The sequence below is a fragment of the Hirundo rustica genome, chromosome 19 (assembly GCF_015227805.2).
Source record: "Hirundo rustica isolate bHirRus1 chromosome 19, bHirRus1.pri.v3, whole genome shotgun sequence".
NCBI lineage: Eukaryota > Metazoa > Chordata > Aves > Passeriformes > Hirundinidae > Hirundo > Hirundo rustica.
Window position 1 is genome coordinate 7,331,765 of NC_053468.1, and position 27,684 is coordinate 7,359,448.

Consider the following 27,684-nt stretch of genomic DNA (forward strand, 5'->3'; position numbering starts at 1 on the left):
GTGGGTTCTTTGTTGCTTCCAAGAACTTCCAAGGGACTCTTGACTTCGCGGGTTTAGTTAAGCACTGGGATGGTAGGGATAAGGTAACATTGCTCAGAGAACATTCTGTGGTCTGAAAAAAGAGAGCTAAAAGAAAGAGATAGAATGAAATACTCCTGTTGAGCACGTGGAAGCAAAGGAGTCTGCATTTTGCAAAAGAGCCGAGAATGGTAGGTGCTATTTCGTTTTTCAGTTAGTCTAAAGTGTGAAATACCCAGTTCTTAAAAAAGCCCAGCCACAGACTTGTGTCTTCATGCATGAGTCATAAACCATAAGCAGTCCTTATTCAAATTAGCTGCCTCACTCTTAAACTCTTAGAATTTGCTGGTAATTTTCAGTTGAAATTTTCTTAACAGGGTGCAAAAAATAAATTAGCTTCCGACGCTGGTAATCCACAAAATCGGTCAAAAGACATGTGAGTGAATACTTCTAAAAATGTGAGTGGAGAGAAGAAAGAAGACAGGTAAAGGTGTCTACATGTGCCAAAAGAACAAGAATGCCTTCCTGTGCCCTCTGCTCCTCCCCTTTCGGACCTGTTTTTTGAGGGAGAAAGGGGAAGACACAGCCCTGTTTTAAAGGCTGATTGTGCTCGCTCTTTCTTTCTTTCTTTCTTTCTTTCTTTCTTTCTTTCTTTCTTTCTTTCTTTCTCTTTCCCTTTCTTTCCCTTTCTTCTGTAGAAGGACTATTTTTAGCTCTGGCAACTCACTGACAACAAAGAATATTGTTATTTTTGCATTTGGAGCTTCTGTGAGATCACTGCAGAGTTGTTTTAGTTCTTAGGTGCACAATGGATTGCTTTGCTTTTGTTTACATTTACTTTTCCTTGTCTTCAAGGCCATGGTCTTCAGCACTTTTGCAAAACACAGCAGTGCAGCTTTTTTCATTGTAAGTTCTTCTGGCTGCAAGGAACATTTCATTTCAGTTCCCAGTGGCTGTGCTTCGGTGCCGGAAATGACCGCAGTGATTGAAGTTCCTCATAGCCCCAGCACATCACTTTTGTGTGAGGAAATGCTTCATCGTCCCTGCTGAGTGTCTGCACTGGAAACATGCAACCCCCCTGTGAACATGAAGACACAGGTTTGCTGCTCCAGGAACTGCTTGAGGGACAGAATTATGGAGCTGCTGCAGCGGATGAGACACAATGCCCATCAGTGTCTGTGTCAAGGAACAATCCAGCAAAGAGGGATTGCCTGGTAGTTGCTGCGCTGTGCTTTGGGAATTTAATAATTTTCATTGATTGGTTCATTGTGCCAGGTGAGGACACATTATCCTCTTCTAAAGAAAAAGAAATTTAAGTTCTTAACAGCTCTACAAATGTTTCTAAACTCTATAAATGTTTCTAAAGTAAGGATATGCTTTATGTCTTTTTACTTTTCCTTATTTATCTGCTTTAACCTGTTATCATACTCTTAATGAAACTTCCAATTATAAATCTGGAAAGACCTAGGAGTGATTTTGTAGATATTTGTAATCTTATAAACAGATTTTATCATGCACAGCAACTGGTCCATTTTTGTGGCTGGACTCTACAGAGATTTGCCTAAGGAACTTCTCTTTACTGTACACAGCAGTTTACAAGTTTCTTTGCAGCTAGTAGACTCTATGTGGTGTTCTTTCATCTGAAGAATACTGATGCTTTTCCCTCCATTACAAGTTCAAAAACTATGCTATCTTTGAGATAACTTTTTTACCCACGTTAGTTTGCTTAGGGGAGGTTTAACTTTCTTGTGAGCTGCTGGCAGTCGAGTGATTTCTGCAGTGAAGAGTGGAAGAATAGAGACCCACTTCCTTAAGCCTTCCCCTGCCCAGGTTATGACTTGATGTCTAATAAATAATATTCTCCCTCCAAAATGTGATTTTTTTAAACTATTTTTTTTTTTCCCTAGCTGAGAACAACCAAGAGTTGCTTTTAGTAAACTGGAGGGAAATTCCATGGGTTTTTTCTCCCATATAAATTGTGGTCTGTGTAAATTCTTCCATTTAGTATCCTAAGCATCTACTATGCTTCCAGGGGATCTGATTTAGGAAACAGGGGAAACACTTGTTGCGAGCTTGCTATATTTTACTTTTGAGTGGCCTGGGAAACAGAAATGTTTTAAAACCTTGAAAAAACCCAAAGGATGGATTATTGATTTTGGAATTAATACCTAGTTACAGTACAGAAAGTAATTATTTTGCTACTTAGACCATTCAGAAATTTAGGACGTTCAGTCAATCTCTTTAAAAATGGAGAGTGTAGTGGGTTTAGGGGTTTGAGCTTGGTTTTTTGAGTACTTTTTACCAACACAAGAGGAAAGGAAGCAAGTAGGAGTGCAGTTGGAGTGTGGGCTGAGTGACACTGCAAGGCTGTGAGTGAAAAGCTTCTGTGCCTGCCTTCTGTTGTCAAGTAACTTTCCTTGGAGAAGAGCAGGGGACAGTAGAGGATGAAAATACCTTCAAGGAAGAACTAGGATGCTAGAAGGGTATCCTCTTGGGAGGGTTAAGATCAGGAAGCCATTTGGCTCATTCTAGGCTTTGAACTATTCAGGGGCTCCTGAATCCACTAAGAGCTGAAATTTTTCCCAACATGCTTTTGTGAGTGAGGTACCTTCAGGGACATGTAAGAAATGAAGAGCAGAGGTGGGGATAGTGCCCAGGCCTTTGAGACATCTCCTTTAATTACACTATATGACTAAACCACTTTTTACTTAGTTCTATGACTCCTGGGAGGTCTGTAAGCTGCAGTTTACACCACAGCAACATACTGTTCACCTGCTAGAATTCAGTGCCTCTGCAGAATTCTTGCAACAGTGCATTTGAGTTTGGCTGTCCAAGTGCATGACCATGTTGTTAGATACCAGCTAACAGGAAAGGGAGGAAGGGGAGGTGTGAGCATCTGCTTAGAAGTAAAATGGCAGCAGTTACAAAGTTGTGGTTTCCGGATAGTTTTGCTCACGGGCTTTGACAGTGTTTGCATCACAGAAAACAAGCTCTTCCCCTTAATTGTGTCCTGACTTCAGTTTGCTGAAACCACTGACCATGGAGACCTTTCCCCTCCTTTCTGTCCACCAAGCTGCTCAAATCAATGCTTTGTAATTTGCCAGGAACTGGCAGGGTCAGTTATTTTAGTTATGTGGAGGGGATGACATTTTAATGGTGCTCAGTGTGAATGTTAGTTTGAGATGAAGTTGTGGCTCTGTTCAAGTCTTGTTAGCTGTGATTTGTTCTAAATACTCCGTGAGACCAAACCTGAATTCCTGTAATACAGTATTTCTGTGCATTGATCACTGCCTGCCAGAAAGGAAGGCTACAATTGATTCTCCTTTTTTAATGATGCAAAATGTTTCAGTTAAATTGTTTAAACTTCTGAAACCGTTAAGGAAACACCTAAATGTAAAATATGTTCAAGAGTCATTGAGAAACAGCCGTAAACCTCTGGAACTGCTGTTAGGCTGGACCTTGATCTACAGTGACTTGAAGTCACTTAATTAAATAGTGAGAGGACTGATGCTGCAGCCATGGGGACTGTGGGAGAACATGGATTTAAATTAGCTGGTCCCACACCGCTTTTAAGTGGCTGGAGCAGTGTAGTTCATGGCATAACATGTAAAACACAGGGTGGGAGAAGGGGTGCCTCTTGCTGACCTCACCCACTCCCTTCTGCTGCAGATGTGAGCGCAGCAGGCAAATTACACAGAACTTGTTCTCTTCAAGTGGTGGTGGTTTCATTCTCTTAACAATGTTACGACTTTATCTATTTTGACAAAGCTGAAGTGGCATGAGAAGTAAATGTCTTTTTTAATTGATATTTTTCAACACTGGAGTATGTGTATGCTTTTTCAAAGCAGTATCTTGTATTTTTAGTTGGTTTTCAGCAGTGTAAATTGGAAATATAAGATGGAAGCTCTGCAGCTCTGTCATATTATAGAGAAGAAAATGACCTTTTTGTCTTAACATCCACTGTTTTGTTCCACATTGTGTCCATCAAACTTTGAACTCTAAATTGTTTGTGTACTTAGGTGCTAACGATGCAAAAGAGGCAGAGCAGGTGTGGTTGAAACAGTGGATAAACTGACTCTCATAAGACCCTTATAGTGGAAGCTCGTTCATTTTATCTATAGTGATAAGAATTTTTAATTCTCTGTGCATCTTGTGCCTGTGGCAGAGTAATGGCTTACATCTAAACTACGAACGAAATGTGCTGCAGTTCTTGCAAGCCCTGGTTTGGAGTTGGCAGTTACCAGGATTGAGCAGGGTACTTTGCTGTCACTCAGTGTCTGTCTCTGTTGCAGGGATCCTGTTGGATATACAGAAATACTTTGGGCTTAGCGATGGGAGGACAGGTCTGCTGCAAACAGGTAATAAAATCTCCTCAGTTCAAACAGCTGACTTTGCCTTGCCCCTCCCTGGTCTGCTCCTAAAACACAGTCGAGTCACTTACCTCTTCTAGTTCCTCCTTGTGTGTGCTATTGCTCACTTCCACTTGTGGGCAGGCTGATAATGCAAAACTGAAAGTCAGACTGGAGTCGGGTCCTTCAAAAACCCCACAGTCTGTGAATCACAAAAGATGAAGGGTTTCTCAAGAAATACAGAAGTTGAGTAATTCACATACATTTTATTGTTGTGTAGATACCTTGAGTCTGCATTTGTCTTTTTCCAAATATCAATTCCCCTCCTAGTCCTACAAACTCAGCCTGCCTTTAACCCCTGCCCTAAAAATAACCTGAGTTTATCTAGGCAGTGAGCAGTACTTATGACAAAAATAATTGGACGAATATTCTCTTTGTTCATTGTTGGATTTTCAGTCTTCACCTTGTGTTACATGCTGGCTGCCCCCATCTTTGGATACCTGGGAGATCGCTACAACAGGAAAATCATCCTTGGAGCTGGTATTTTCTTCTGGTCTGCTGTGACCTTAGGGAGCTCATTCATCACTGAGTCGGTATGTTGCTGCTTTAGAGGGTGCTATGAAAATAACCTGCATACATCTTGCAGGACTTGATATAGTCCTTCTCTAATCCCATTTGGAAAAGCATCAGTGACCACTCATTTCCCAAGCCTTAAGCCTGGACTAGATATATTCCATGCAGGAATGCCTTCTAGGACACTGGAGTCCAGCCTAGGCAATAGAGAACCCACACATTATTGTTGCAATTGATGGGGTTTTATTTTTGTCCAGAATGTTTGTTGTTTATGGCCTTACAGTGTGGCAGCTTGTTGGTTACATGTGCTCTATCCGCCCTGTTCTGAAATTCCTTCTGGGTGTCACTCTGAGAAGTCACTGCAGTGCAGGAAGAGAAAGCCGAGCAGTGAGATGTGAGTGGAGGGAGTACAGACATAGGGAAAAGGCAGTTCAATTCTGATTTCTTCTGGTAGATTTCATCCACTAAAATGCCCTTCTTTAACAGTAAGCTTTCTTTCTTGCATGGACTTTTTTTGACTATAATGTGTCTTTTCCCTGCAGCATTACGCGATATTTATTCTTTCACGAGGACTGGTTGGCATTGGCTCTGCCAGTTACTCCACCATAGCACCTACCATCCTTGCAGACCTGTTTGAGGAAGGAAAAAGGACCAGGGTGTTATCTGTCTTCTACATCTTCATTCCAGTGGGAAGGTTGGTTTTCTTGCAGTGGTCTTTTGAAATTCTGTCTGACCACACCTGCAATTCAATATACCCTGAGCCCTAATCAGATTTATTTTGAGGTGTTTCTGCATTGGCTCTTGCAAAGGGATTTGTCACTTCCTTAGCAAGTTTGAATAGAGCTGATTAAGTGTATTTCTCTACTTACCTTGAAAAAAATTCGCTTTCCCCCCTCTAACATATTTAGAGAGAATCTAGACTCTGGAAACTCTGGCTTTGAATAAAATATTGAATCAATTCTAAAAGAAATATGTGCCTGAGAGCATGTAATTTATTTCTGTGTTTTGAAAGACAAAAGCTTTTCAATATTAGTTTATTTGACAGATTTTTCAAGAACCCTCCGTTAAATGTCTCCCAAGGAAGAAATTGTACTTCCCTCTCTACTTATAGTTAAATTGACATTGTGTATGAAGAAAAGGTGGAGAAAGGCTTTTCAAATGCTTTAGAGGCACACTCTGTATCAGAGCAGGCAGCCAAGGCTGGGCCCAGAAGGCAGATTAAAACTAAAGAAATTCTTGCAGGCCATAATTCCTGTGGCTAGCACAGAAGGGAGTAGGTAATAAAATGTTTTATGGGCTTTTTGATCTGGGTTTGCATTGTCATTCCACAGAATATGTATTCCCAGAGGAATCTGGGACATTTCTGTCATCATCTCAAGTCTGCTCTGAGGAGGTTAGACTCTTTTTTTCATACTGGCTGGCAAGCAGACTAGCACAGACCATGAGGTTTTTTTCTGTTTATCCCTGTGGAAAACCATGACAGAACAATTCTGTGTGTTCTCCTCAGCTGGCAAGACATGCCTTTTCAGCCCTTCAAAGTTCACTGGTGCCTGCTGATGGTTCCTTTCTGTTGTTTGCAGTGGCTGTGGTTATATGCTGGCAGCTGGTGTGGCAAAAAGCACAGGTGACTGGCACTGGGCATTCAGGGTGAGTCTCTTTCATTCACTGTAACATCAAAATCATCTCTGGGGTTTGGATTCTTTATGTTCATTGTGTTAAAGGTGAGCAGTGGAAGGACTTTCTACCTTCTGACAGGTCAGGAACTGGTGTTTTCCAGGAGAAGTTTTCCTGCAGGACAAGTGGCAGATTTCTGCCTAGCTCTGATAGGTGTAGGTGAAATTGTACAGCAGCCAGGGCAGGTGCTGATGTTCCTCTTACCTGAGGGCACATTTGGAATGGTTGTTACTGCACTGAGTAACTGGTTGTTACCTCCTCAAACAGAGGAATTTGAAGGTAAAACGATCGTTATACTGGCAGCACCAGTTTTCTGGAATGCTGTTGGGAACAACTTCTGTTATTTGAGGGTTTCAAGAAAATAACCCCTTCTGTTCTGGTCATGTTGTCATGATGTCTCTCACTGGGACACTCAGTGCTTTGTCATAGCCCCATGCCTTGTATACAAAACCAGCTAGCACATGCAGGTGAGTGGGGCAGAATATTTACTGGAGTAACACTGATGTTCTTCAGGTGACACTGGTGACTGCATCTGTGATTCTTGTGTTTGTGCCTTGAATACTGCAGTACAGTTTTCTTTCTTCACAAGTTTTTCTTTAAAATCAGAGGGAGGAGTGATCATGTATCTGTATGATGGGCAGGGAGGAACTATTACCTTTCCTTCAATGTCTCCAAAGTCACTCTTTTTCTTTATAAATATGACCTAAACCAGCACACATCTATTTCTGAACATACCTGCAATTTTCTGATAGTGGTTCTGATGCAATTGGAATTGCTGTGGAGTTCTTGCTATAAGAAAACAGTTGTCTTTGATCTAACCAACCTTGTGTCTACAGGTAACTCCTTGCATGGGAGGACTGGCACTGCTTCTCCTGATTCTACTGCTCCCTCACAGGATCCAGAGAAAGACAGCAGCACACAGGGCACTGAGCATCTCTGGCACGATAAAAGAAGCAGATGAGAAGTCAGATGTACACAGAACTGCCAAGACTACCTGGTGTCAGGATGTGGGATCACTTGTCAAGAAGTAAGTGGTTTGAGCTACAAAGGTTCCCTCTGTCAAGGAGTCACCATTCCATTAAAAGAAATATGTCCATTGAATCCTGCTTTGCTCCTTTGAGCCACATGCTCTGTGCAAGAGGATGGAAAACACCATTAGTAAAAATCTTTCTTCCACTTTTTTATAGGAATGCTACAAAAGAGATAAAACAAATTTCTTTGCTTCTATCCTCCCATTTTGAGGAGGGGGAAGGGGGCAAAGTTATGATGGCAGTTGCTCCTATTTAAATACAAAGCTCTACTTTCTCCTAGATTTTCCCTTCCCTATGGAAGCTAGATTGGTAAACCTGCGTAATTTTCTGGTGTAAATTTATTTATAGTTCTTCGTACCTGAGGTTGGATTAGCATGTCTCAGTCACTCTGTGGTATTTGGGAGCCTGCTGTGCATGACGTCAGAGTTTGTGGGACCCCAATATGGTTTATAAAGTAATTGCCCATATGTTTTGATGGGCTGAGCTGTGGCTGGAAGATGATGCCTTACTTTTAGCCACCCAAAAATAAAAGATGCAGCTGGCCTGCAGGACGAAGTAAAGTCTGGGCCAGAGCAGGTTCCTCCCTCGTGTGACCCCACAGTCAGGCGGTGACAGCCGTGCCGGGACAGGACGAGGAGCTGGAGCGGGTTTGGGAACAGCAGAGGGGACGATGCGGGGCAGGACGAGGAGCTGGAGTGGGTTTGGGAACAGCAAAAGGAACGGTGCGGGGCAGGACGAGGAGCTGGAGCGGGTTTGGGAACAGCAGAGGGGACGATGCGGGGCAGGACGAGGAGCTGGAGTGGGTTTGGGAACAGCAGAGGGGACGATGCGGGGCAGGACGAGGAGCTGGAGTGGGTTTGGGAACAGCAGAGGGGACGATGCGGGGCAGGTTTGGGAACAGCAGAGGGGACGATGCGGGACAGGATGAGGAGCTAGAGCCCGTTTGGGAACAGCAGAGGGGACGATGCGGGGCAGGACGAGGAGCTGGAGTGGGTTTGGGAACAGCAGAGGGGACGATGTGGGGCAGGACGAGGAGCTGGAGTGGGTTTGGGAACAGCAGAGGGGACGATGCGGGGCAGGACGAGGAGCTGGAGCGGGTTTGGGAACAGCAGAGGGGACGATGCGGGGCAGGACGAGGAGCTGGAGCGGGTTTGGGAACAGCAGAGGGGACGATGCGGGGCAGGACGAGGAGATGGAGCGGGTTTGGGAACAGCAGAGGGGACGATGCGGGGCAGGACGAGGAGCTGGAGCGGGTTTGGGAACAGCAGAGGGGACGATGCGGGGCAGGACGAGGAGCTGGAGCGGGTTTGGGAACAGCAGAGGGGACGATGCGGGGCAGGACGAGGAGCTGGAGCGGGTTTGGGAACAGCAGAAGGGACGATGCGGGGCAGGACGAGGAGCTGGAGCGGGTTTGGGAACAGCAGAGGGGACGATGCGGGGCAGGACGAGGAGCTGGAGCGGGTTTGGGAACAGCAGAGGGGACGATGCGGGGCAGGACGAGGAGCTGGAGCGGGTTTGGGAACAGCAGAGGGGACGATGCGGGGCAGGACGAGGAGCTGGAGCGGGTTTGGGAACAGCAGAGGGGACGATGCGGGACAGGACGAGGAGCTGGAGCGGGTTTGGGAACAGCGGAGGGGACGATGCGGGGCAGGACGAGGAGCTGGAGCGGGTTTGGGAACAGCAGAGGGGACGATGCGGGACAGGACGAGGAGCTGGAGCGGGTTTGGGAACAGCAGAGGGGACGATGCGGGACAGGACGAGGAGCTGGAGCGGGTTTGGGAACAGCAGAGGGGACGATGCGGGACAGGACGAGGAGCTGGAGCGGGTTTGGGAACAGCGGAGGGGACGATGCGGGGCAGGACGAGGAGCTGGAGCGGGTTTGGGAACAGCAGAGGGGACGATGCGGGACAGGACGAGGAGCTGGAGCGGGTTTGGGAACAGCAGAGGGGACGATGCGGGACAGGACGAGGAGCTGGAGCGGGTTTGGGAACAGCAGAGGGGACGATGCGGGGCAGGTTTGGGAACAGCAGGTGCCGCTGTGCAGCTGCGCCAGACCCGGCTCCGCGCTATTTTCCCCACCCAAAGCTTTTCGTTTAAAGACTTGCTTTCCAGGGACTTTGTTTGTCTTTGGAGTGTTCTTTCAGACGATCCAACGTTTTCTAACTGCCCGCTAAATCTGCATCCTCTGTACCTGAACAGCAGGCACGCTAGAGATCGGTTTTGTAGGAGCACAATTTGTAGGCACTACATCCTGAAGTGAATAAAAAAATAAATTTTCCTGAATCAAAAATGAACCTTTCTGACATTTCAACAACTAGACTGTTTCCAAAGTTGCTTTCCTACATAGATATTCCAGTGTAAAAATGTATTTTATTTTTCTTTTCCTTTAGCAATTGATTCACATTTTCTTTTCCTGGGGCAATGGACTTCCAAAGAGTACTGCCAAAAAACTATGTGGTTCCGCTTTTAATCATGTCCAAGAGCACTTTATCTTTAGAAAATGGAGAATTAGGTTCACTTCTTAACAAATCCTCTAGTTAGGTAGTCACCTGATCATTTGCAGCAATCTTGAGATTTCATATGTCCCTATTGACCTCAAAGGGGGTTTTCTCCTGAACTATTAATGACAAAGAGTCCAGCAAAAATTTAATTTTCTCCTAGAATAGGGCAGGAAAGAGACAAGGTTTGGGCAGTTTTCAAAAATGCTTCTCCTTTTGTCTGAAATTTGCTGTGGAGATTGAGTCTATTTTTACTCACTCAGGTAGAGTTAAGGAGTGCTTCAGCCACCACAGCTTCACAGTTGGGAAGACCCAGACGTTATTCTCATTTATACTGGTTACAGAAACAAAACCTGAGGCATTTAGACTTGCACATAGAACCCTTTCCTTTAGCTGCTAAGCCATTAAATTCTTGCTCATTCTTTATTGTTATACTTCTGCTATCAAAAAATTCACAGCAATTGTTTTGGCAGAAGTTGGCATGAAATCTGCAAGAGACCAGGATTTAACATGAAATCAGTAGGTCATACCCTTTGCTCTAATTAGTACCTTATTGTCAAATTTCATAATAAAGCCTGATCAGAGTTCAGATATTCCAGGGAGTGGATTTTGATTACAAGATGTCTGAACGAATTGTTTTGTTACCGCTTGAAATCCTGGGTGTTGCATGTAGATTTTCCCTTTTTCCTCACACCATTCTTTCAAATACCTCTCAGTTGTTTCCTTTTGACTTTCAGCTGTAGTTTTGTCTGTTCCTCGCTGGGTCTGACTGCCATGTCCTTTGTCACTGGAGCCCTGGGAGTGTGGATGCCACTGTTTCTGTACAGAGCCCAGGCTGTCCAGGGCGTTGTCCCACCGTGCCTCCAGGAATCGTGCAATTTATCTAACAGGTGAGCTGTGCCTGTGGGAGCCTGGAAACTGCACGGGGCTCAATCACAGCTCGTTTCCAAAGGCAGAAGGGAGCATGTGACTGAGCACTTCTTGAGGAGGCAATGGGGTGTGAATGGTAAATTGCTTCCAGGTATCTGACACACTCCCCTTTGTTTGTTTATAATCACTCAGTTAACTGGAAAGATGCTGCCAGCCCTATTTAAGTAAAGTGGGAAGAAGCAGTAATAGCAACGCTTGTGGGGGAAAAGGAGCAGCTTTAGCGAGGAGTTTTTAGTTGACAAATGGCTGTGCATCCCAAGCTACTTAAACACCCATTTAAGTATATTTACATCCTGTGTTTTAGTAACTTACCTATTATCTTCTTCTTATTCTCCTTTTATAATCCCTGCCCTGTTGGTGAGTTCATTGTGGCCCCCAGGTTGAAGAAAGCTTGATGATTTTGATGTAGTATCATATCATCACATCAAACCAGGATCTTGTAAACAGCTGCCAGCAGAGCTCTGCTTACATAGCATGTCCAGACCAATGAAGATGCATGAATAGTATCAGATATTGTACAAGAAGGGGAATTTTACACTTCTAGAACACTTTGAAGTAGTCATAACTCACCTTTTTGTAGATCCCTTTTTCCCACCAAGGAAGAGAAGTTTTTCTTCACAGTGTGTTGTCCAGAGTACAAATATGTATTCAGTGTTCCTCTTGAATCTTCTCAGTTTCCCTCAGTAACAGTGAGCACTGGGACTGAATCCCTGTCAGTGGTCTCCCTTTCTCCAGGAGGTGTCCCAAGCCTTGTTTCAGTCTCTGCTTTTGTAATGGATTTCAAAGAACTAAGTGCTTACTGCCTAATTTACCTTTCCAGGTAAATTATAAGGAAAAGTAGTAATCACACCTCTGCTAGTGGGATTTTTCTGTTTTTCTGCAATGGAATAACTGAGTCAACTAGAAGTGATTTCTGAGTTGTAGCAAAACCAGCTGGATTGAAGAGTCATCCCAAAATCCTTCAATGGGAAATGAATTGTCCTTGCATGGATGCCACGAGTGGCACATTAGTTATCAATGAACAGTACTGGGAAGGGAGTGAAACACAGGCTCTGGCTCAGGGCAGGCAGATGAGGGGAGCTGAACAGTTGAAGATGTTTGGCTGTATCTGTTCACAGATGCAGTGTAAGTAGTCCCTTTGTTAAGCTGAAGGTGTTGGCCTCTAGTTTGTTTTCTAATCCACTTCTGTGTTATTATTCCACAGTAGTGTTGTTAGAGCAGACATGGCCTTCAGGGAAGTGAAACAGAGCATCTGATAGTTTAACCTCATGTACTGCTCCTTATAGGATGCTTTAAATATAACCTTGGCATAAGCTCATGCCAGAAGCAGCATAAGGCTGAGTTTGGACTGTTATTCCAATGGGATGTAAAGAAACAGAATATAAACTACTATGTCAGATGTGATGGTGTTGGAGAAACTGAGCTGCACATTACCAGACCTGCCCAGGGATACTTTAAAGATGTTTTTCCCTCTGGCAGTTCAGCAGTTTCAGACTTTGTTTAGGATCAGGACTGTGGCAGTTAGACCCCTTGGAAACACAGACTCAAATGGCACCACAACTGACTCGTCTCAATCCTTCCAAGGCAGATAAATAGGCAGTGTGAAGTCTTTGTTCAGGTGTTTGTGCAAACACTTTGGAACAGATCACAGAGATAAGTGAGCATTCTCAGACCCTAAAAGATCCCATAGGAGCCTTTCCCCAGTACTAGGCTTCTGTACTTTCCTACTCCCTATCAACTGAACTGTGCTTGGATTTTTGCAGTTTACAATACATGAATATTCTAAACACAATTCCATGAATGCTTCAATCAACTAATATCACCTTGGAACTTGCCTCTCCTGAACAAATCTTTGAGATTATTCTGCCCAGTGACAATCTACAATATCACTATCAAGCTGTAGTCAGTAATGGATCAGAATCCTGAAGAACTTGCAGGGAAAGTACAAATTTGCTTAAAGTTTGTTATCTTGCATAACAATACCTTTTTTTCTTGTAAAATTATTGAGTTCTTCCTAATCAGCCAGAAAGAAATTAAGAAGTGGGTGTGCTGTAGTTTAAAGGAACAGATCATATCCCAGCTGCTTACTTTGCTTTGCAGTTAGAAAAAGCCCAGGAAAATGTACAGAACTTACCATGTAGCACTCTAAAAGATTCAGAAGTGCTTGTGCTCAGAATACATTGCTCCTGTCCCTGCTTGCCTTCAGAGAATTACAGTGCAGTGGCATCACTGATCTTGTGCAAGAGATTTGCTTTGTCATTGGGGGAGTCTCATTGGGACAGAGATGAAAGCACACATGGAAGTCCCTTTGGAAGCTGAGTCTTCTAAACTATTCAGACACATTCTTTAAAACATGAATTTGTGCTTCCTGAAGAACACATTTGCATTTGCAGACACACAAAGCTGCATGGCATTGGAAACTCTGTGTTCAGAAAATGCTATGTGGACCTGGCAGTAGTTACCTATTCAGTACTGTTTGAACTCTTCTGGGATGTGGTAGGTGTTTCCCATAGTCAGAGACGTGACTCATCTCAGCTGTGCTAACCACAGGGTTATAATTTCGATGTGCATCATTCCATGTGCTAGGATCTCTTCCAAGGCAGCAGATTGTGATGCAGGGATACTCCATCTGTGTTTCAGGGATGACTGGGTAGATTGATTCACAGGGTAACCACGATGACTGAGTCTCCTCTAAATCACAGCATGTACAAACCAGATTGTACTGAGCAGAGCCCTCCTTGAGCCTGGGTGCATAACACCTGCTCTGTAAATGGGAAAATATCTTCTCCACAGGATACAGCCACCATAGCAAAGCCAGAGCTTCAGCTGAGGCTCGGCATTGCATCCATTTAGAAGGAGTGGGAGGGTTACATCAAGTGGAATAAAATTCAGCTTCCCCATTAAAGATTTGTCTGAAACTACAGGTACAAGCTAACACCATTTATTTTTCCACAGTAGAGTCTTACTGTGCTCAGCTGAATCCTTTGCTTTGTCACCAGCCTAACATTTGGAGGCATCACCATTGGGACAGGAGTCTTGGGTATCATTGCCGGGGCAGAAGCCGCGAGACGATTAAGGAAGAGAAACAACAAAGCTGATCCTCTGATCTGTGCCACAAGCATGTTCATTTCTGCCCTGTGCCTCTACATTGCTCTGATGGTGGCCCAGACAAGCATCCTTTCCACTTTTGTAAGTGACAATTAGCAAAATCCCTTTTGGCATCCTAGGGAGAATGGGAAGGGGGAGGAGGAGGGTGGCTTTTGCAGAATTCTCTGCAGTCTTCTAGACCAATAAGAGCTTTCAGTGACTTGTGACAAGGTGTCCAGGTAAGCTCTGGGCTCTGATGCTCCCATAGCTCAGGTCTGTCCTGTGAGAGCCACGCTGGGCAGTCCTTGGTGCAGTATAAAGAGCAGACAGAGCACAAAAACAGGGCCTCAGGTCCTGCAGAGTGCCCACAATGAAGGGGAGAATAGTAACTATGCATTTAGCTGCATTGAAACATGTCCCTTATGCAAAATTGTAGTAAAAGCAAGTCTCAATCTGATGTTAATTTTTAATGCTTTGTGGTTAATTTAGTATTCTTGTTTGTTTTTGCTCTCTGAATACTTAAATGTTGGTAGTAGTAGTTGGGACTGTACAATACACACCATTCTTCCTAAGAATAGTTTAGCCCTCACCTTGAAAACTCCAGATCACTAGCTGATCTTCAAAGTCAAGCTTTTGGCAATGCAAACTGAAGTATAAATCACTTAAATTCCATTCTCAGTAAAGGGGAAAACAGAAACTTGCTAGGAATGACAAAAAAATCCCTGTAAGAGGGAACTGAATGTAAACCCTATTTCACCTGTAATCTGGTAACAGCTAGGGAAAAACTCCTGTGTTTTTTTCCTGTGACTCCACAGCCAAAATCACAGTGATTAACATAAATAAGAGGATCCAAGTAAAGTAAATTACAGTAATCAACAGTTCTCTGCAAAAGGGCACTTTTGCAGATTTTTTCCTTGTAAGAATAATGCTTGTTCAAAGAGGTTTTCCTTCTGACTCCTCAGGAATGCATATTCCTGTGGAAAAACACCTTTACACCAAGAGAAAACACAAGTGGATTTGCCTGTCTGGGTGTGTGTACACAAAACAAAATGTGAAATTAAAGATTGTTTTTGGATCCAAGAGTGGGGATCTGAGAGCCCAGAGGAATTAGCCATTGTCTTTTTCTGCTTCTCACAGTCCCTCCCACATAGCTCCACTCTTAGTGTGCTCCTCAGGGGATTTTTTGTCATTAAAGGTAGAGACAACAGTTAATTTGCCAGTCTGTGTTAGATGAGTGAATCAATATATTTGGTTGGAACTACCAAAATTTACCTTCTATTAGAGTCATGGAGTCATAGAATCAGAGTTTTGGGCTGGAAGAGACCTAAAAGCTCATCCAGTTCCACTTCCCTGCCATGGGCAGGGACACCTTCCACTATCCCAGGTGGCTCCAAGCCCTGTCCAACCTGGCCTTGGACACTTCCACGGATCCAGGGGCATCCACAGCATCTCTGGGCATCCTGTACCAGGGCCTCACCACCCTCAGAGGGAAGAATTTCTTCCTTACATCTAGTCTAAAGCATTGTGAAGGAAAATATGTCAGGATAATGGCCTATTCTAAATATCTCAGTGCTTCATGGAACTTCTTCCCCAGACTGGTTTGAAGAAGAAAAGAAATGAACAGGACAGACAAGAATCACAGGATGTATGGCTATCCTAGGTCTATTATCTATATGTATTACCTATAGAATATCTATAGATATCCTAGGTATACCTGGTCTGGTTCTCCTTAGGAAAATGTAAGCCACCCCTCCAAGAACATCTGACTTTGTCACTGTGCCTCTCCTAGGCTGTGTTTTCATCAATCAGGGACAACATCTTGACCAAGACCTTACCAAACACAAGGCTGGCACCTGTTGTCACAATGTGCCATCAGTCTGATTAGTAGATAAGAATAATGTGCCAGGTGCCATGTGACTGTGGCCTGTGTTTCTGGAGAGATTCTGCTTTCTAGCACTGCTCCACCTCAATGGTGTAACTTCAATGCTTTCCTCTGGGCAGGCTGCTCCAATCTGTGTCCAGGGCTGGCTGAAAGGGTTAATATTTTCTGAGACCACAGCTTTAAGAACTGCTCAGTGCCCTACCCCTTTTCCTCATGGCTGGGTCTCCATCTGTGATGGATTAGGGATTTCCCACAGGACACCAAGGTTTTGAGACTGCCTGCTCCTTGGAGTCCATTCCATTTTGGAAGTTCTCTCTCTGAAGGAGCCCTTAAGAGTACTTGTACTGGCACAGAGGTGTTCCCTTGGCTTCACCTGCATCCCTGTGTACTTTGTAAAGCTGTGCTGAATGTTTCTCTTCCATGGATCTTGTTTTTCTCTTCTTGGGCTTGGTTCCTAGCAGTTAATTTGAGAGGGTGGTATATGTTTCCTATTTTGCGTCTTCCGCTGAGGATTTGTGACTGAAATAGCTTTTTTCATTCCTTTCCCCACTTTAAGATGAAGTTAGTGTTTGTAAGCATCAGAGGTGTTTAATTTAGAAGTGGTGGGTATGTAGGACAGCTCTTACATAGATAAGCACAGGCAGTGAGCTTCATCTTCACAGTAGAGCAGGGCAATGCAGTGTTTAGTATGGTATGGTATGGTATGGTATGGTATGGTATAGTATAGTATAGTATAGTATAGTATAGTATAGTATAGTATAGTATAGTATAGTATAGTATAGTCACTGCTTTTTTTTGTTTTGCAGATTTTTATTGCATTTGGAGAACTGTTTTTGTCTGTAAACTGGGCTGTTGTGACAGACATACTGCTGGTAAGTGCTCATGAAACTATTTCCTTATTTCAAGCCTTTTGTCAATGTAATATTGTTCCTAAGCCTGCATCTTGGTGCCTTTCTGGGGACAGATGAATGAACTCCTGCAGAGAATCCCCTTATTGGTATCCTGCTTGGAATCACAGCACAATGTACTGCTGGGCAGGGATGCCAGTGGCAATAAGGCTGTGGTGGTGCAGTAGTCCAAGTTATTGTAATCCCAGAAAGATGTGCTGATTTGGATGGAACTCATGCACGTAGTACTCTCTGTTTTGGGCTTCTGTACAGCTCTGTGTTGTCAGATATCTGCTAGAAAATGGTCTGCACCAGAAACAAAGTCTTTCTGTGTCTGTAATCAGGTTTTTTATTTGTTTTCCAGAGGTTTGAAAGGATGATCCAAATGAGACAAAGTTGATAGTCCATGAACCATTAGCAAGTTCCCTTAGTTCAGAATACAGCGCAGATGAATTCCAGCTCTTTCAAGTCCAATTCATAAGTGGTGCTACACTGCCAGAGCATCAGGCCAGCAGTGATCCTTAAGGGGCTCTTGGGAATTCCAGGACTGACACCACAAGCCAAGGAATAGCAGTGCATGATTTCATTTGGATTCTGTCATCAGTAACTTCTTTAGTAAGGAGTGATGTGAAAAGCACACATCTTGTAGCAGTTTGTCTAGACCGTGATGAGCAGCTTCTTTTTACCATTTCAAAGGTTTTTAGAGTCAGTAATTTTACTTGAGTTTTTACTCTAAATAAAAATTTGGCAACCTTTCATTTAGGTTGGAGCTCCACAGTCACTAATAGATGTCTGTGTAAACCCTGGGGCAGATGCTATGATTGCTACACAGATCATTATAGTCTTATTAAGTAGATTATATTACCTTTTTTTTTTAATAGTCCATAATATGAACAAGTTGAATATGGCTTATCAGTGCAATAAACCAAAAAATGCTCATATCTGATAGTCAGACTGCAGAAAGCTGATTTAAATACCAAAGTTATTTATATGATTGACAGTTCTTTTGTTGCTAGCCATGGGCATAAGACGAAATATTTAAACTGACACTACCCATTTCTATGAGGAGTAGAGTACCAAATCACCCAAGGGACCCAAACTCTCTGCTTTGGGATCCCTGTGCTGAAAAACCGTGGATGTGATGGTAACCCAAATATTTCAAGCAGGAAGCTCCCTGTGAGACAGGGACTGTTCAGGTAAGTGTGGTACAGGCACAAAGCTGCTGCAGGTGATACTGGAAATGGGGAAATTGTGTAAAGCCATCAGGACAAGTGAGAGAAGGCACAAAGGTAAGGGACAGCAGAACAGAGATCTTTGACTGTTTCTTCCCAAGCAAGAGTCACATGAGTGTTTCCCATTTTATGTAAAAGTGTTTCATGTGAAGGGAGCTGAACTCTGCTGAGTGCTGCTGCAAGCTCCACGGTGATAATAAATCTTTCATTTAAGAACCACAGTGAGTGCATGCACGTGAAGCACAACTTGCAATGATGCACAACAGCAGTTCACAAGGACAGGAAGAAAACCTTGCAGCCTGTGGCTCCAGTGGAACACAGGTCACTGTCCCTTGCTGTCACAGGACCTGTTTACCCCTGAGCTCGCTGGCACTGTGGTCTGAGCTGCTCAGATACACAACTTGCTTGGTGTCTCTACCTGCTAACTAAACCCAAGCAGTGGAAAAGTGAGCAGAGATAAAAGTATCCCTATTGTGGTGTCTGGGTAAAAGGATGAGAAAGCATATTGCCAAGTGCTGAGCACTCTCTAGTGACCAAAGGGACCAGCTGTGAGGCACTACAAAACTCTCCTTCCACTGCCTGACCTTGCCTTGATGTTGGTCTGTTTATCTTTGTACTTCATAGCTGAAGAAACTTTCTTTACATTCTGATTGAGACAAAGGAATGGAACTACTTACATTTCATGGGCCTTCAGCAAAGTCCTGCTGACACTGACTGTGCATTATGTTCTCTTCCACGGTGCTGCTCTCTACATGTCAGTTTTCTGCACTCTGGAATTGTAATAAAACAGGAAATAATGCAGTCAATTGGCTGCTTGCTTAAAATCTCAACCAACAGCCAAGTGGGTTTTGATTCTTATTTGACTCTCACAGAATGGTCAGAAACAATGATCCTATGAGAAAAGAGCTGAAGCCTTGCAGCAGTGAACAGGTGCAGAAAAACTATCACTGGTCCAGACTGACATTTTTACTTATCTTCTATTTCAGTTTATTTTTAAATTACTGGGTTTTTTTGCACCAGAAGCAAGTATAAATACCATTGCCATTCTTTTTACATTAATTGAGGCACCAACTTTTTTAAGTTTATCACTTTAGTTTTCTTTGAACTCCTTTATCTGAATTTTAATTCTGTCCTCTGTTACTGTTAAAGAGGAAAGTGACATCACTGAGTTAGGTGATGGTGATACATGGTGAGGTGAGGCAGATGGTTACTATCAGCTCTTTCTTTCAATTCCTTCCTGACTCCAAACTGCAAAGCCTGTGAGGAACAGGGCTTTTGTTCAGTTCCATCACTCCAGTCTCAGCTTTCTTAGGGAATGCTGCAGCACATTGCATCCCGCAGGAAATCTGTGGGGAGCATCATGGCCATAGCCTGGATCCATGTAAATCTAGAAGAGAAGGAAGTTCTTGTCTCTCAGGTGACCAACATCCCTAACATCCATTTCTTTTAGAATATTGTGGGATTAGTTACCAGGAGTATTGTACCAGCAAAATTAGCAACAAGTGGCGAGGTGAAAAGTTTGGCGTAGCAGAGCTCTGTGGTGCTGTGTTCCCCTGGGAACAGACGTCAAGTTTATTACCACAAGAGTCCTTTGAGTTGGATCTCTTGAATTCTAAATGCTACTAATTGTTTTATCAGAAAAGTGATGGAATTGAGCTGAATTTGTAGATGTCTGCTCATTCAGTGGCAATCTTACTTGGGAGTTGTGTTTCATCCTGTTGAAACCCCATGAGTTGAGTGTATTACTGCTGTTACATTGACTGAAGGGTGCCATAGATAACAGCAGTAATTTCTCTTTTAGCCTCTTTTCATATGTGAACTGGTAGGATTTCTGATAAAGTAGCTGGATTTGCTAATGCATGTTCTTATTTTGCCGTGAAAATGACTTTTCTTTCTTCCCACATGGCACTACTAGCCAGACAATGTAGCTAGGAATTAATTTCTCCTGCAACCTGTGGAGCTGAAGACAAAGGAAGATGCTGACTGAATGATAAGGACTTCCTCCTTTGTGGCTGCTGCATCAGGAGGCATTGCATGTAGCCACCTTTGGGCCTCCTATTTAGTGTAAACACAAAGGTATCTGCTGTACAACTGCAGTGCTGATGTGCAAGTGGAGGAGTGCTGTAGCTGCCTTGCTGGTTTACTGGGAGGCTGTACTTGGAGTATTCCTTATGAAATATGTTTGCCATCTGTGAGGTTATGGAGCCCTGTCTTTTAGGGTTTTGGCAGCTAATAGTGTAGGAGATGCTGGAACTGGAGGGGTTTGGGAAGGCTACCAATGAATCCCTGTCTTTGGAAGTGCCCTGGGAGGTACAGAAGTGTTCACCAGCCTGTGTGTCCCATCTGCTTTTTTAGCTGACAGCTCTGTGGCAGAGTCCGCAGGGGTGTCTGAAACCTCCAGAGGCAGGACAAGGGATCTGCAAACTGTACCTGTTTGGGGCACCTGCTTTTCTGTCCAGGCATCTGGGCTGGATCTCCTTGAAGGAGGAGTGTGCAGGATGTCACCTCCACTCCTGCCATGGGTACTTCTGAGTCCCTGTGAGAGGGTGTGTTTTGTTTCCTCTTTTTCTAGTGAATCCCACAGTGCCTTGAGCTCTTGAGAACAGAGTCTGTTGTGCAGGAGAATCTGAGTAGCAGCACAGGCAGGGTTTGTATGAGCCCTGAAACTGTAGAAAACATCCCATTCTTCTCTTGTATTTTTCTTGTTACAGTTTTGTTCCATCTCTTGTAGTTGTAGATATGGGATATTAAATTAAGGTATTAAGGAAGTGGTGCAAGACACTGGGAGAGCCAAAGTACATTTAACTGTTCTCAATGCCCATGATAGATTAAGTGCATAACAATATTTGATTTGCGTTTCTCAAACACAGCCTGTCATTATCCATGAAAGAGATTTGAGTCTAGGACAGATGACATGAAAACCTCGGAGAGCCAAGAGCTGACAGTCTCCAGTTTAGTACAGTCTGTCATGGCCAGGTCTGCTTCCCAAGCTCAGCGTTTTCTACTGTAGTTTTTTTGTCTCTGTACAAGAGAGCCTGTTCACAAAGTGTGCATGCTCCTCATCCAGGCAGCTTCTGAGAGAAAAATAAATGTGGGTAGACTGCACACCCTCAGTCTAGGCCATAGTGTGCTTTGGCCTCAGTGAGAAGGAGCTGTTGGATTGTTCCTTCATCCCATGGATGATGGTAAGGATTTCAGAACAGCCAATCTCACATAACTCTGCTCTTACACCACCTGCAGACTGGATGCAGTGCCATGGCAACCTGACATCACTGTGGTTTTCTGTAACTCTGGAGAGATCTCCAAAGCTTCCCTGGTTTAATATTTAGTATTGCTGAAGCACTCTACCTAAATATTCCCAATGAAAAAGAGATGTTCTATCCATGCTTAGAAATATCTACTTTGGAGAAACTAGGAATGGAGCAGATTACTCATTAGCTGCACGTGTGCAAAGGAAGGAAGGAAGGAGGTTGTCTGTTTTAATCCAGCTGCTCAGAGTTCTCTTACTGGCTGCAGAAATGCTGGTTTAAGAGTGATTTGTGTCCCCAAGATTGAGGCCAAGTGCCTCAGAGGGGCACTGCTGGTGTTCTCTGTTTCTTTACTGAAACTGATTGCAGTGTGTGGTAAGCAGGACCAAAACTCTAAATTAAATGTGAGAGCAAGGTCTTTTTTAGTTTTAAGCCCAACTTACCATGCATGTTAATGTTTCCTTGAAGGCAGTGATAGAGCCACAGTAGAGATCATACACCTTGAGTCCGTCCCTTGGTCAAACACCAATCACTGTTAATTAACGTGTGAGACATACTTAGTGACATTTAGGTGAGTTTCAAGAGAACTCCCCCAAATTGTGGAACAGAGGACTGAGAAAATATTCAGCATTTTGTTTCTGATATGAGCAAGTGGTTGGAAAACAAAGGTTTGAAGGTTTGAAATTGTTTCTGAAACATTCTGACTGTGAATGCTTTTTGCATAAGTGTATTGTTGAAAGGCTTCTTCAGGCACAGTTATCTTCAGTAGCACAGGCATAGAGCTCTTATTACCCTCAAATTACTATATTTCATCTGACAAAATAGTTCTGCTCTGTGTGATGCTTTCCATGTCCTGGATGTGCACCACATCTTCTCCAACTTGTTATTTAAACTGTGTGCACTTGAAAAACAAAATCAGTGTGAGGTGTTGTTGCTCCAGTACCTTGTGTCTCAGGCGCTTCCCAGTTACAGGCAATATCAGCAAAACATCACCAGCCACTTTCTGGTCTGGCAGCTTGGGTCCTCACCCTCAGTCTTCAAGGGGTCAGCAAGGCCTCAGCTGACACACTTTACAGCTCCTCCAGGTTCCAGGTACCCCACTTCCCCCCTGCAATCCAGACCAGGCCTGCTGACACAGGTCACAAGATATTTTTCTGAGAGACTGTCAGTGCTGAATCCTTATCAGCGAATCATTGTGGCTGCAGGGGATACAGCCTGGAGGCTTCTATTGCTTGCATGGCCCAATGGTTCTGTACAAGCTGCTCTGAGCTGTGTATGGAAGCACGGGAGTCACAGTTCAGCTACTTTATTATTTTCTCCTGTGTCCTCCTTTCTTGAATGTTTTTTTTCCTCAGCAAAGCATGCTGTATACCCTTTTGCTTGGAATAACTTTTCCGTCTCCAAAGTTGTACACAGTGTTTGACGATGAAATACGTAAAAGTTGCTCTGTCGACGTCCCTGGGATATTCTAGGAGCAGCTGGACACTCCTGGAGCTGTCTGTGTTCATGTCCCCTCTCCTGTGGGCTGTGCTTTGTTTCAGTACGTGGTGACGCCGAGCCGACAGTCCACAGCCATTGCCATGCAGATTTTGGTGAGCCATCTGCTGGGAGATGCAGGCAGCCCATACCTCATCGGGCTCGTAAGTGAATTCTCTCCTTACTGAGCTTTCCTTCGGATAAAACATCTAGAAACTGAAAGACAGACACTCACAGAATCGTAGGCACTACCTGGTCCAAAACCAGAAATGACTGAAATTGCTGGCCCTGAGTCTGGGACACAGAGACATTTTTCTAAATGTTTTTACTTAATTGAAACACTTGGTCCTGTGACACTGCTTGTAGGTGTGACTAGTTCTATGCAGTGTGTAGAAATTTACTTTTATTTTAAATTTGCAGACTCATACATTTTTAGAGGCATACATTTTCGTAATGACAACGTAATGGGATTTAAGCACTTTCTGGTAAGTTTGTGAGGAGTTTCATGGAAATTAATTCAATGTGTTAAAACCCAAGACTTAGTTCAAATCTTGAAGTTTGAAATCTTGCAATTAGTCAATGGTCTCTCAGAAAAAAAGTGGGGCAATAGTTGTTTTTAGATACTACTTGACCTCAAAAGCTCTGGCCTCAAATCACCTTAACCCTGAATTCCCACATTCCTTGAGACCTGATTTCTTCCTACATGTACTTAATCTTAGATGCTTCTGTGCAGATCAGCCTCATACTGCTTTCTCTGTACAATTTTAGTTCCAGTGGATTTTATCTGTCAGTCTGTCTTTCTTCCTTCCTTCCTTCCTTCCTTCCTTCCTTCCTTCCTTCCTTCCTTCCTTCCTTCCATCCATCCAAGACACAATTGCTAACAAAGCACCCATTTTGAGTTTTCTGCTTTACTTGACATGGGAAATTGAGACCTTGTTGCTGATTTAAAGTTTAGTTTGTATGAAAGTTTATTTCAGGAAGTTCACCCCATGTTAACAGTGTCAGAGTTAGACAGGGCCAGCAGTGCCTGAGTGAGCTGCTGCTGGCCCAGTCACACAGGAGGTTCTCCTTGTCCTCAGCTGGGTGAAACCCAGAGTCTCAACTGTATAATCTGTCTGGCAGAGAAGAGAGCCTCTCTCCCTGAGGGATTACCCCTGCTGACTTCCCTTTTTTGGCAAATGAAGAAACCACTTTGCTTGTTGGTGTTAGGAAGCTCCTGCTCTCACACTTACCTGAGTGTATGTGTGTGGGAACACAACAACCAACATCCCTGTGGAAAATGGCTGAAATGGGATGCAAAAATAGGAGGTACCCCAAAAGATAAATATTAATTCTTGTTCATTCTCCCTTTGGCCCATCTATTGATTTAATCTTTCTGCCTGAAAGATTGAACTGTTTGTGCCTCTTGCCCGCTGTCCTTTGCCCTCTTTGGGGCACGGGCCAAATACCTTCTGGCTCAAAAGCAGACCCCACTCTTGTCTTAGGTTGATTTCCATCTTTTCCCTGTCTTATGAATGTTGTCGCTTGTGCCTGTATTGCTGTTTGGCCCCCAGTTTCTATCCACTGGGTACCAATAAGGGAGGCAGAAAGTCACTGAATGTGATCAAGAAATGCTAAAGATTACTGCCTAATGCCCATCCTGTGCTAATCTGGAGATGGGCTAGAAAATGGTAAAATATTTTTCCTGCCCTTGTGACTGGAGGCACTGAAGGTGTAAAACAACATGAGATTCTTTGACCATTTGGAACCTGGAGAGCTGTGGAGTACAGGTGTGCTGGGTACTGGGTTTGCCAACCTTGGGAGCAGACTCTCATTCCTGCCTGCCTCTTTTATTCTTTTCAAGGCTCACACTGTAAACAGTCTGTTTGAAGCAGGAGAGGATGGAGGTGTTATCCCAGATTAATGAGAGCCCTGTTCCCTCCCCCAGATCTCCAACGCTGTCCAGGCCAGCAACACCCCATCGTTGCAGTGGATGTTCCGGAGCATGCAGTACAGCTTTGTCATCTGTGCTTTTGTTGGGGTCTTTGGAGGAGGCTTTTTCATCCTGACCTCTTTCTACATCGAGGAGGATCGGAAGGAAGCGCAGAGGCTCTGAGGTGTCTGTGTGCCGTTACAACTCTGAAGCAGGGCTGTGGTGGCCTGTTTGGGCAGCAGCCACGTCTCTGTAACATTAAACCATGCTGATGTCTGCCTTATGCTAATGCCACGTCAGTCTCTGAAAAGAGATAAGGGCAAAATCCCAGCGAAGTCTCAGATTAAACAAATCTTCCACATTGAGCAAAACACCACTGAGCTCTCAAGCAAAATTGCTGTTAGTGCAAAATGCTGCAGCACTTGGAAACAACGTCCTTTACTGTAATGCACCCCTGCAGACTTCATGGAACATGAGATTCTTTTTCTGCTCTGATCTTTCTCAGCCCTGTAGAACCAGTCCTGTCTCTCTGCAGCACTTCTCCCTCTTCCCTGAAAGAAATCATGTTCAAAATGTACAAGAATTAGAAAAAAGCTTTTTTGACTTGACAGAGCCCTGTCCTCAAGCACCTGGATTCTTACAGCCTCCTTCTGCTCAGACAGGGTTTTCCAGGTACCAGCAATGAACTGTCCCTCAAAGGAAGATGAACTCTGGGGTGAGATTTGCACAGAAGAAAAGAACGTCCTCCTTTTTTTCTTTCCTTTCTGCTTAATGATATACAGCTGGGGAAAAGGCCAAATCACAATTCCTCCATATGGCAGAAAATCCTGCATATTGACTTTTTTTGGATGCTTTTGACTGCGAGTCAAAAATTGCTCATGCATTGACATATGGCAACTCTCCTCCCCCATGCATAACCAGGCCCTTGTCCTCTGTGTGGCTGGGGAGCTCCAGAGGGTGTTTCACAGAGATGTCACCAGCATGAGTGCTGACCTCAACAAGGCAGGAGCTTTTGAGGCACAACATCTCCTAGAGATTAGGGAGGCCTATGAGTTCTCAGCAGGATGAGATTTGCTTGTAGAATTTGGAAAATGTAGATAGTAAAAAGAGTGGTTTAAGTTGTCTAAAATGACCAAGAGAAGCAGGTCAAAGTCAGGTTAGATTCAAGATTGGAGGGTTGGGATAATTTTGTATGTAACATCTTAATGGTTTGCCTCTTGCTAATACTTTGAGGCTCTTCACTGTATCCTCAGGCCTTGGGTAAGTCTCTCCTCTCACAAGTGAGCAGTAGCACCTGTAAAACCACTTCAATACAACTGTCCATTTGAACTCCTATGTCCAAAGTGAAGGGGATTTGGGATGTGCTATCTGTTGTCACAGTACCAAACAGGACGTGACCAGTGTGGCCAACTTCCATTGTTTGTCCTGGCTTAGCTCCCAGCAGCACCTTAAAGCCAAAGCCTGAGGAAAATATTGCCAAGTGAATTGTACAGTGTTGTGAGTCTTGCATGATTCTCCCACAAAATCATAAGGATCATAAAGCACAATATTCCTGGAATGACTGTGAATGTCTAATGTCACTGTAAATAGCATAATTCAGCTACTGCAGGTTTTTGTTCTTCCCTCTGTCTACCTAATGTTTAAAAAAATCTGTTCTGAAATCTGACTTAAACCTAGGTAGTGAAGTATGACCATTGTGGGAAATAAAAGAGAAATTTTGTGATACTCAGTAAGAGTGTAATAATTGTAAAATAAAAGTTCGTATTCTGGAAGGTTAAGGAACTTTTCCTGGTTGTAAAAACTAGCCATGGCCATCATACCACTGACCTTTTGGAAACTCCTGTGCTGCCAGAGAGCTCATATCCAAGAAGGGGTTTTTGCTAGAGGATAATAATGCATAAGCTTGCAAAGGTCCTCAGTGCTTCAGCCATGGCAGGATTTCAGCAGCTCCATGTGCTTCTCCATGGCTACATTCAGGATTTGCCCTGCAAACAGTTGAGCAATTTATCACTTTTGTTATGTCAGCATTAAATTCCTCTATAAAAATTCATCAGAACCTGCATCTGGCACACTGTGCAGGCACATATTTGACATATGAGCAAGAGATGCCAAATGCTGTTCTGTAAATGGTACAAGCAGTCCATGGCAAACTCCTTCCTACTCCTACTCCAATCTCCTCTGTGAAAGTCAGTGCCTAGAAACGAGCAGGATCACACTGACTAAGCATCCCATCTTTTCAAATGCCTCTCTCTTTTCATTGCAATTTACGGGCAAAGGATGTGTATTTTTGTTATTTTTTCCTGCATTTGGCAGGGCTAACAACTGCACAATCTGAGCCTGCCTTGCTCCCTGGAGCTGCCCTTTCCTGTCTCTGAGAGCTGCTGGCAGAGGCTGTGGAGAGATGCAGCACCTGCATGGAACAGCCCAGGGAGCCTCTGCCTCCATGGCAGGGGAGCTGCTTCCATCAGCTGCTTCCTCCTGTCTCTTAAAGATGGAACTTCCTCCCTAGGATTTGTGTGAGGAGTAGAATTTCTTAACATTTTCTTCATATCTTGATTTCGCTTCTTAGTGGGTGTCACCAGTTCTGCACGGAGGGGTTATCTCAGTGCTGGAGGGGCTGTGCTGCACTGCAGCTATTTCAGACATCACAGGCTTTTCGTGCCACCAACAACCTGCCTTGGGGAAAGTCACAGAGCCCTGGCACATGGCCAGTGAAGGAACTAAGGTTTTCAGGCCTCAGCTGAAATGCAAGTTGTTTTCTATGGTTCCAATTAAGTACAAGTAAGAGAAGAACAGAGGGTTTTAAATAAAGTTATTAAATGGGTTGCTGTCTACATTGGAGAGAGCTGCTGCTGGAAGCTGCTGGTTATTGAGATTGTTTGTTTTG

General features: G+C 43.9%; 1 protein-coding gene across 2 annotated transcripts; it reads left to right on the forward strand.

Annotated features, from left to right (window-relative positions):
• Positions 1–26,530, forward strand: SPNS3 (SPNS lysolipid transporter 3, sphingosine-1-phosphate (putative)). Of its 2 annotated transcripts, XM_040082762.2 has the most exons (12): positions 1–209; positions 962–1,293; positions 4,311–4,376; positions 4,824–4,960; positions 5,483–5,634; positions 6,521–6,587; positions 7,451–7,641; positions 10,881–11,033; positions 14,073–14,262; positions 16,849–16,914; positions 22,951–23,049; positions 24,813–26,530. In XM_040082762.2, the coding sequence occupies exons 2-12, from the start codon at positions 1,086–1,088 to the stop codon at positions 24,978–24,980; spliced, it is 1,497 nt and encodes a 498-aa protein (XP_039938696.1). In that variant the 5' UTR covers positions 1–209; positions 962–1,085; the 3' UTR covers positions 24,981–26,530. The 2 variants fall into 2 exon arrangements, with proteins under 2 accessions (XP_039938696.1, XP_039938695.1); XM_040082761.2 differs by lacking the exon at positions 1–209 and having other exon boundaries at positions 874–1,293.
• Positions 26,531–27,684: the final 1,154 nt, after the last annotated feature.

Coding starts and splice junctions, on each gene's coding strand:
- SPNS3 (XM_040082762.2), top strand. CDS start 1,086: ATGCAACCCCCCTGTGAACATGAAGACACAGGTTTGCTGCTCCAGGAA. Junction 14,263..16,848: donor CAAGCATCCTTTCCACTTTT/GTAAGTGACAAT, acceptor TTTGTTTTGCAG/ATTTTTATTGCATTTGGAGA. Junction 16,915..22,950: donor TTGTGACAGACATACTGCTG/GTAAGTGCTCAT, acceptor GCTTTGTTTCAG/TACGTGGTGACGCCGAGCCG.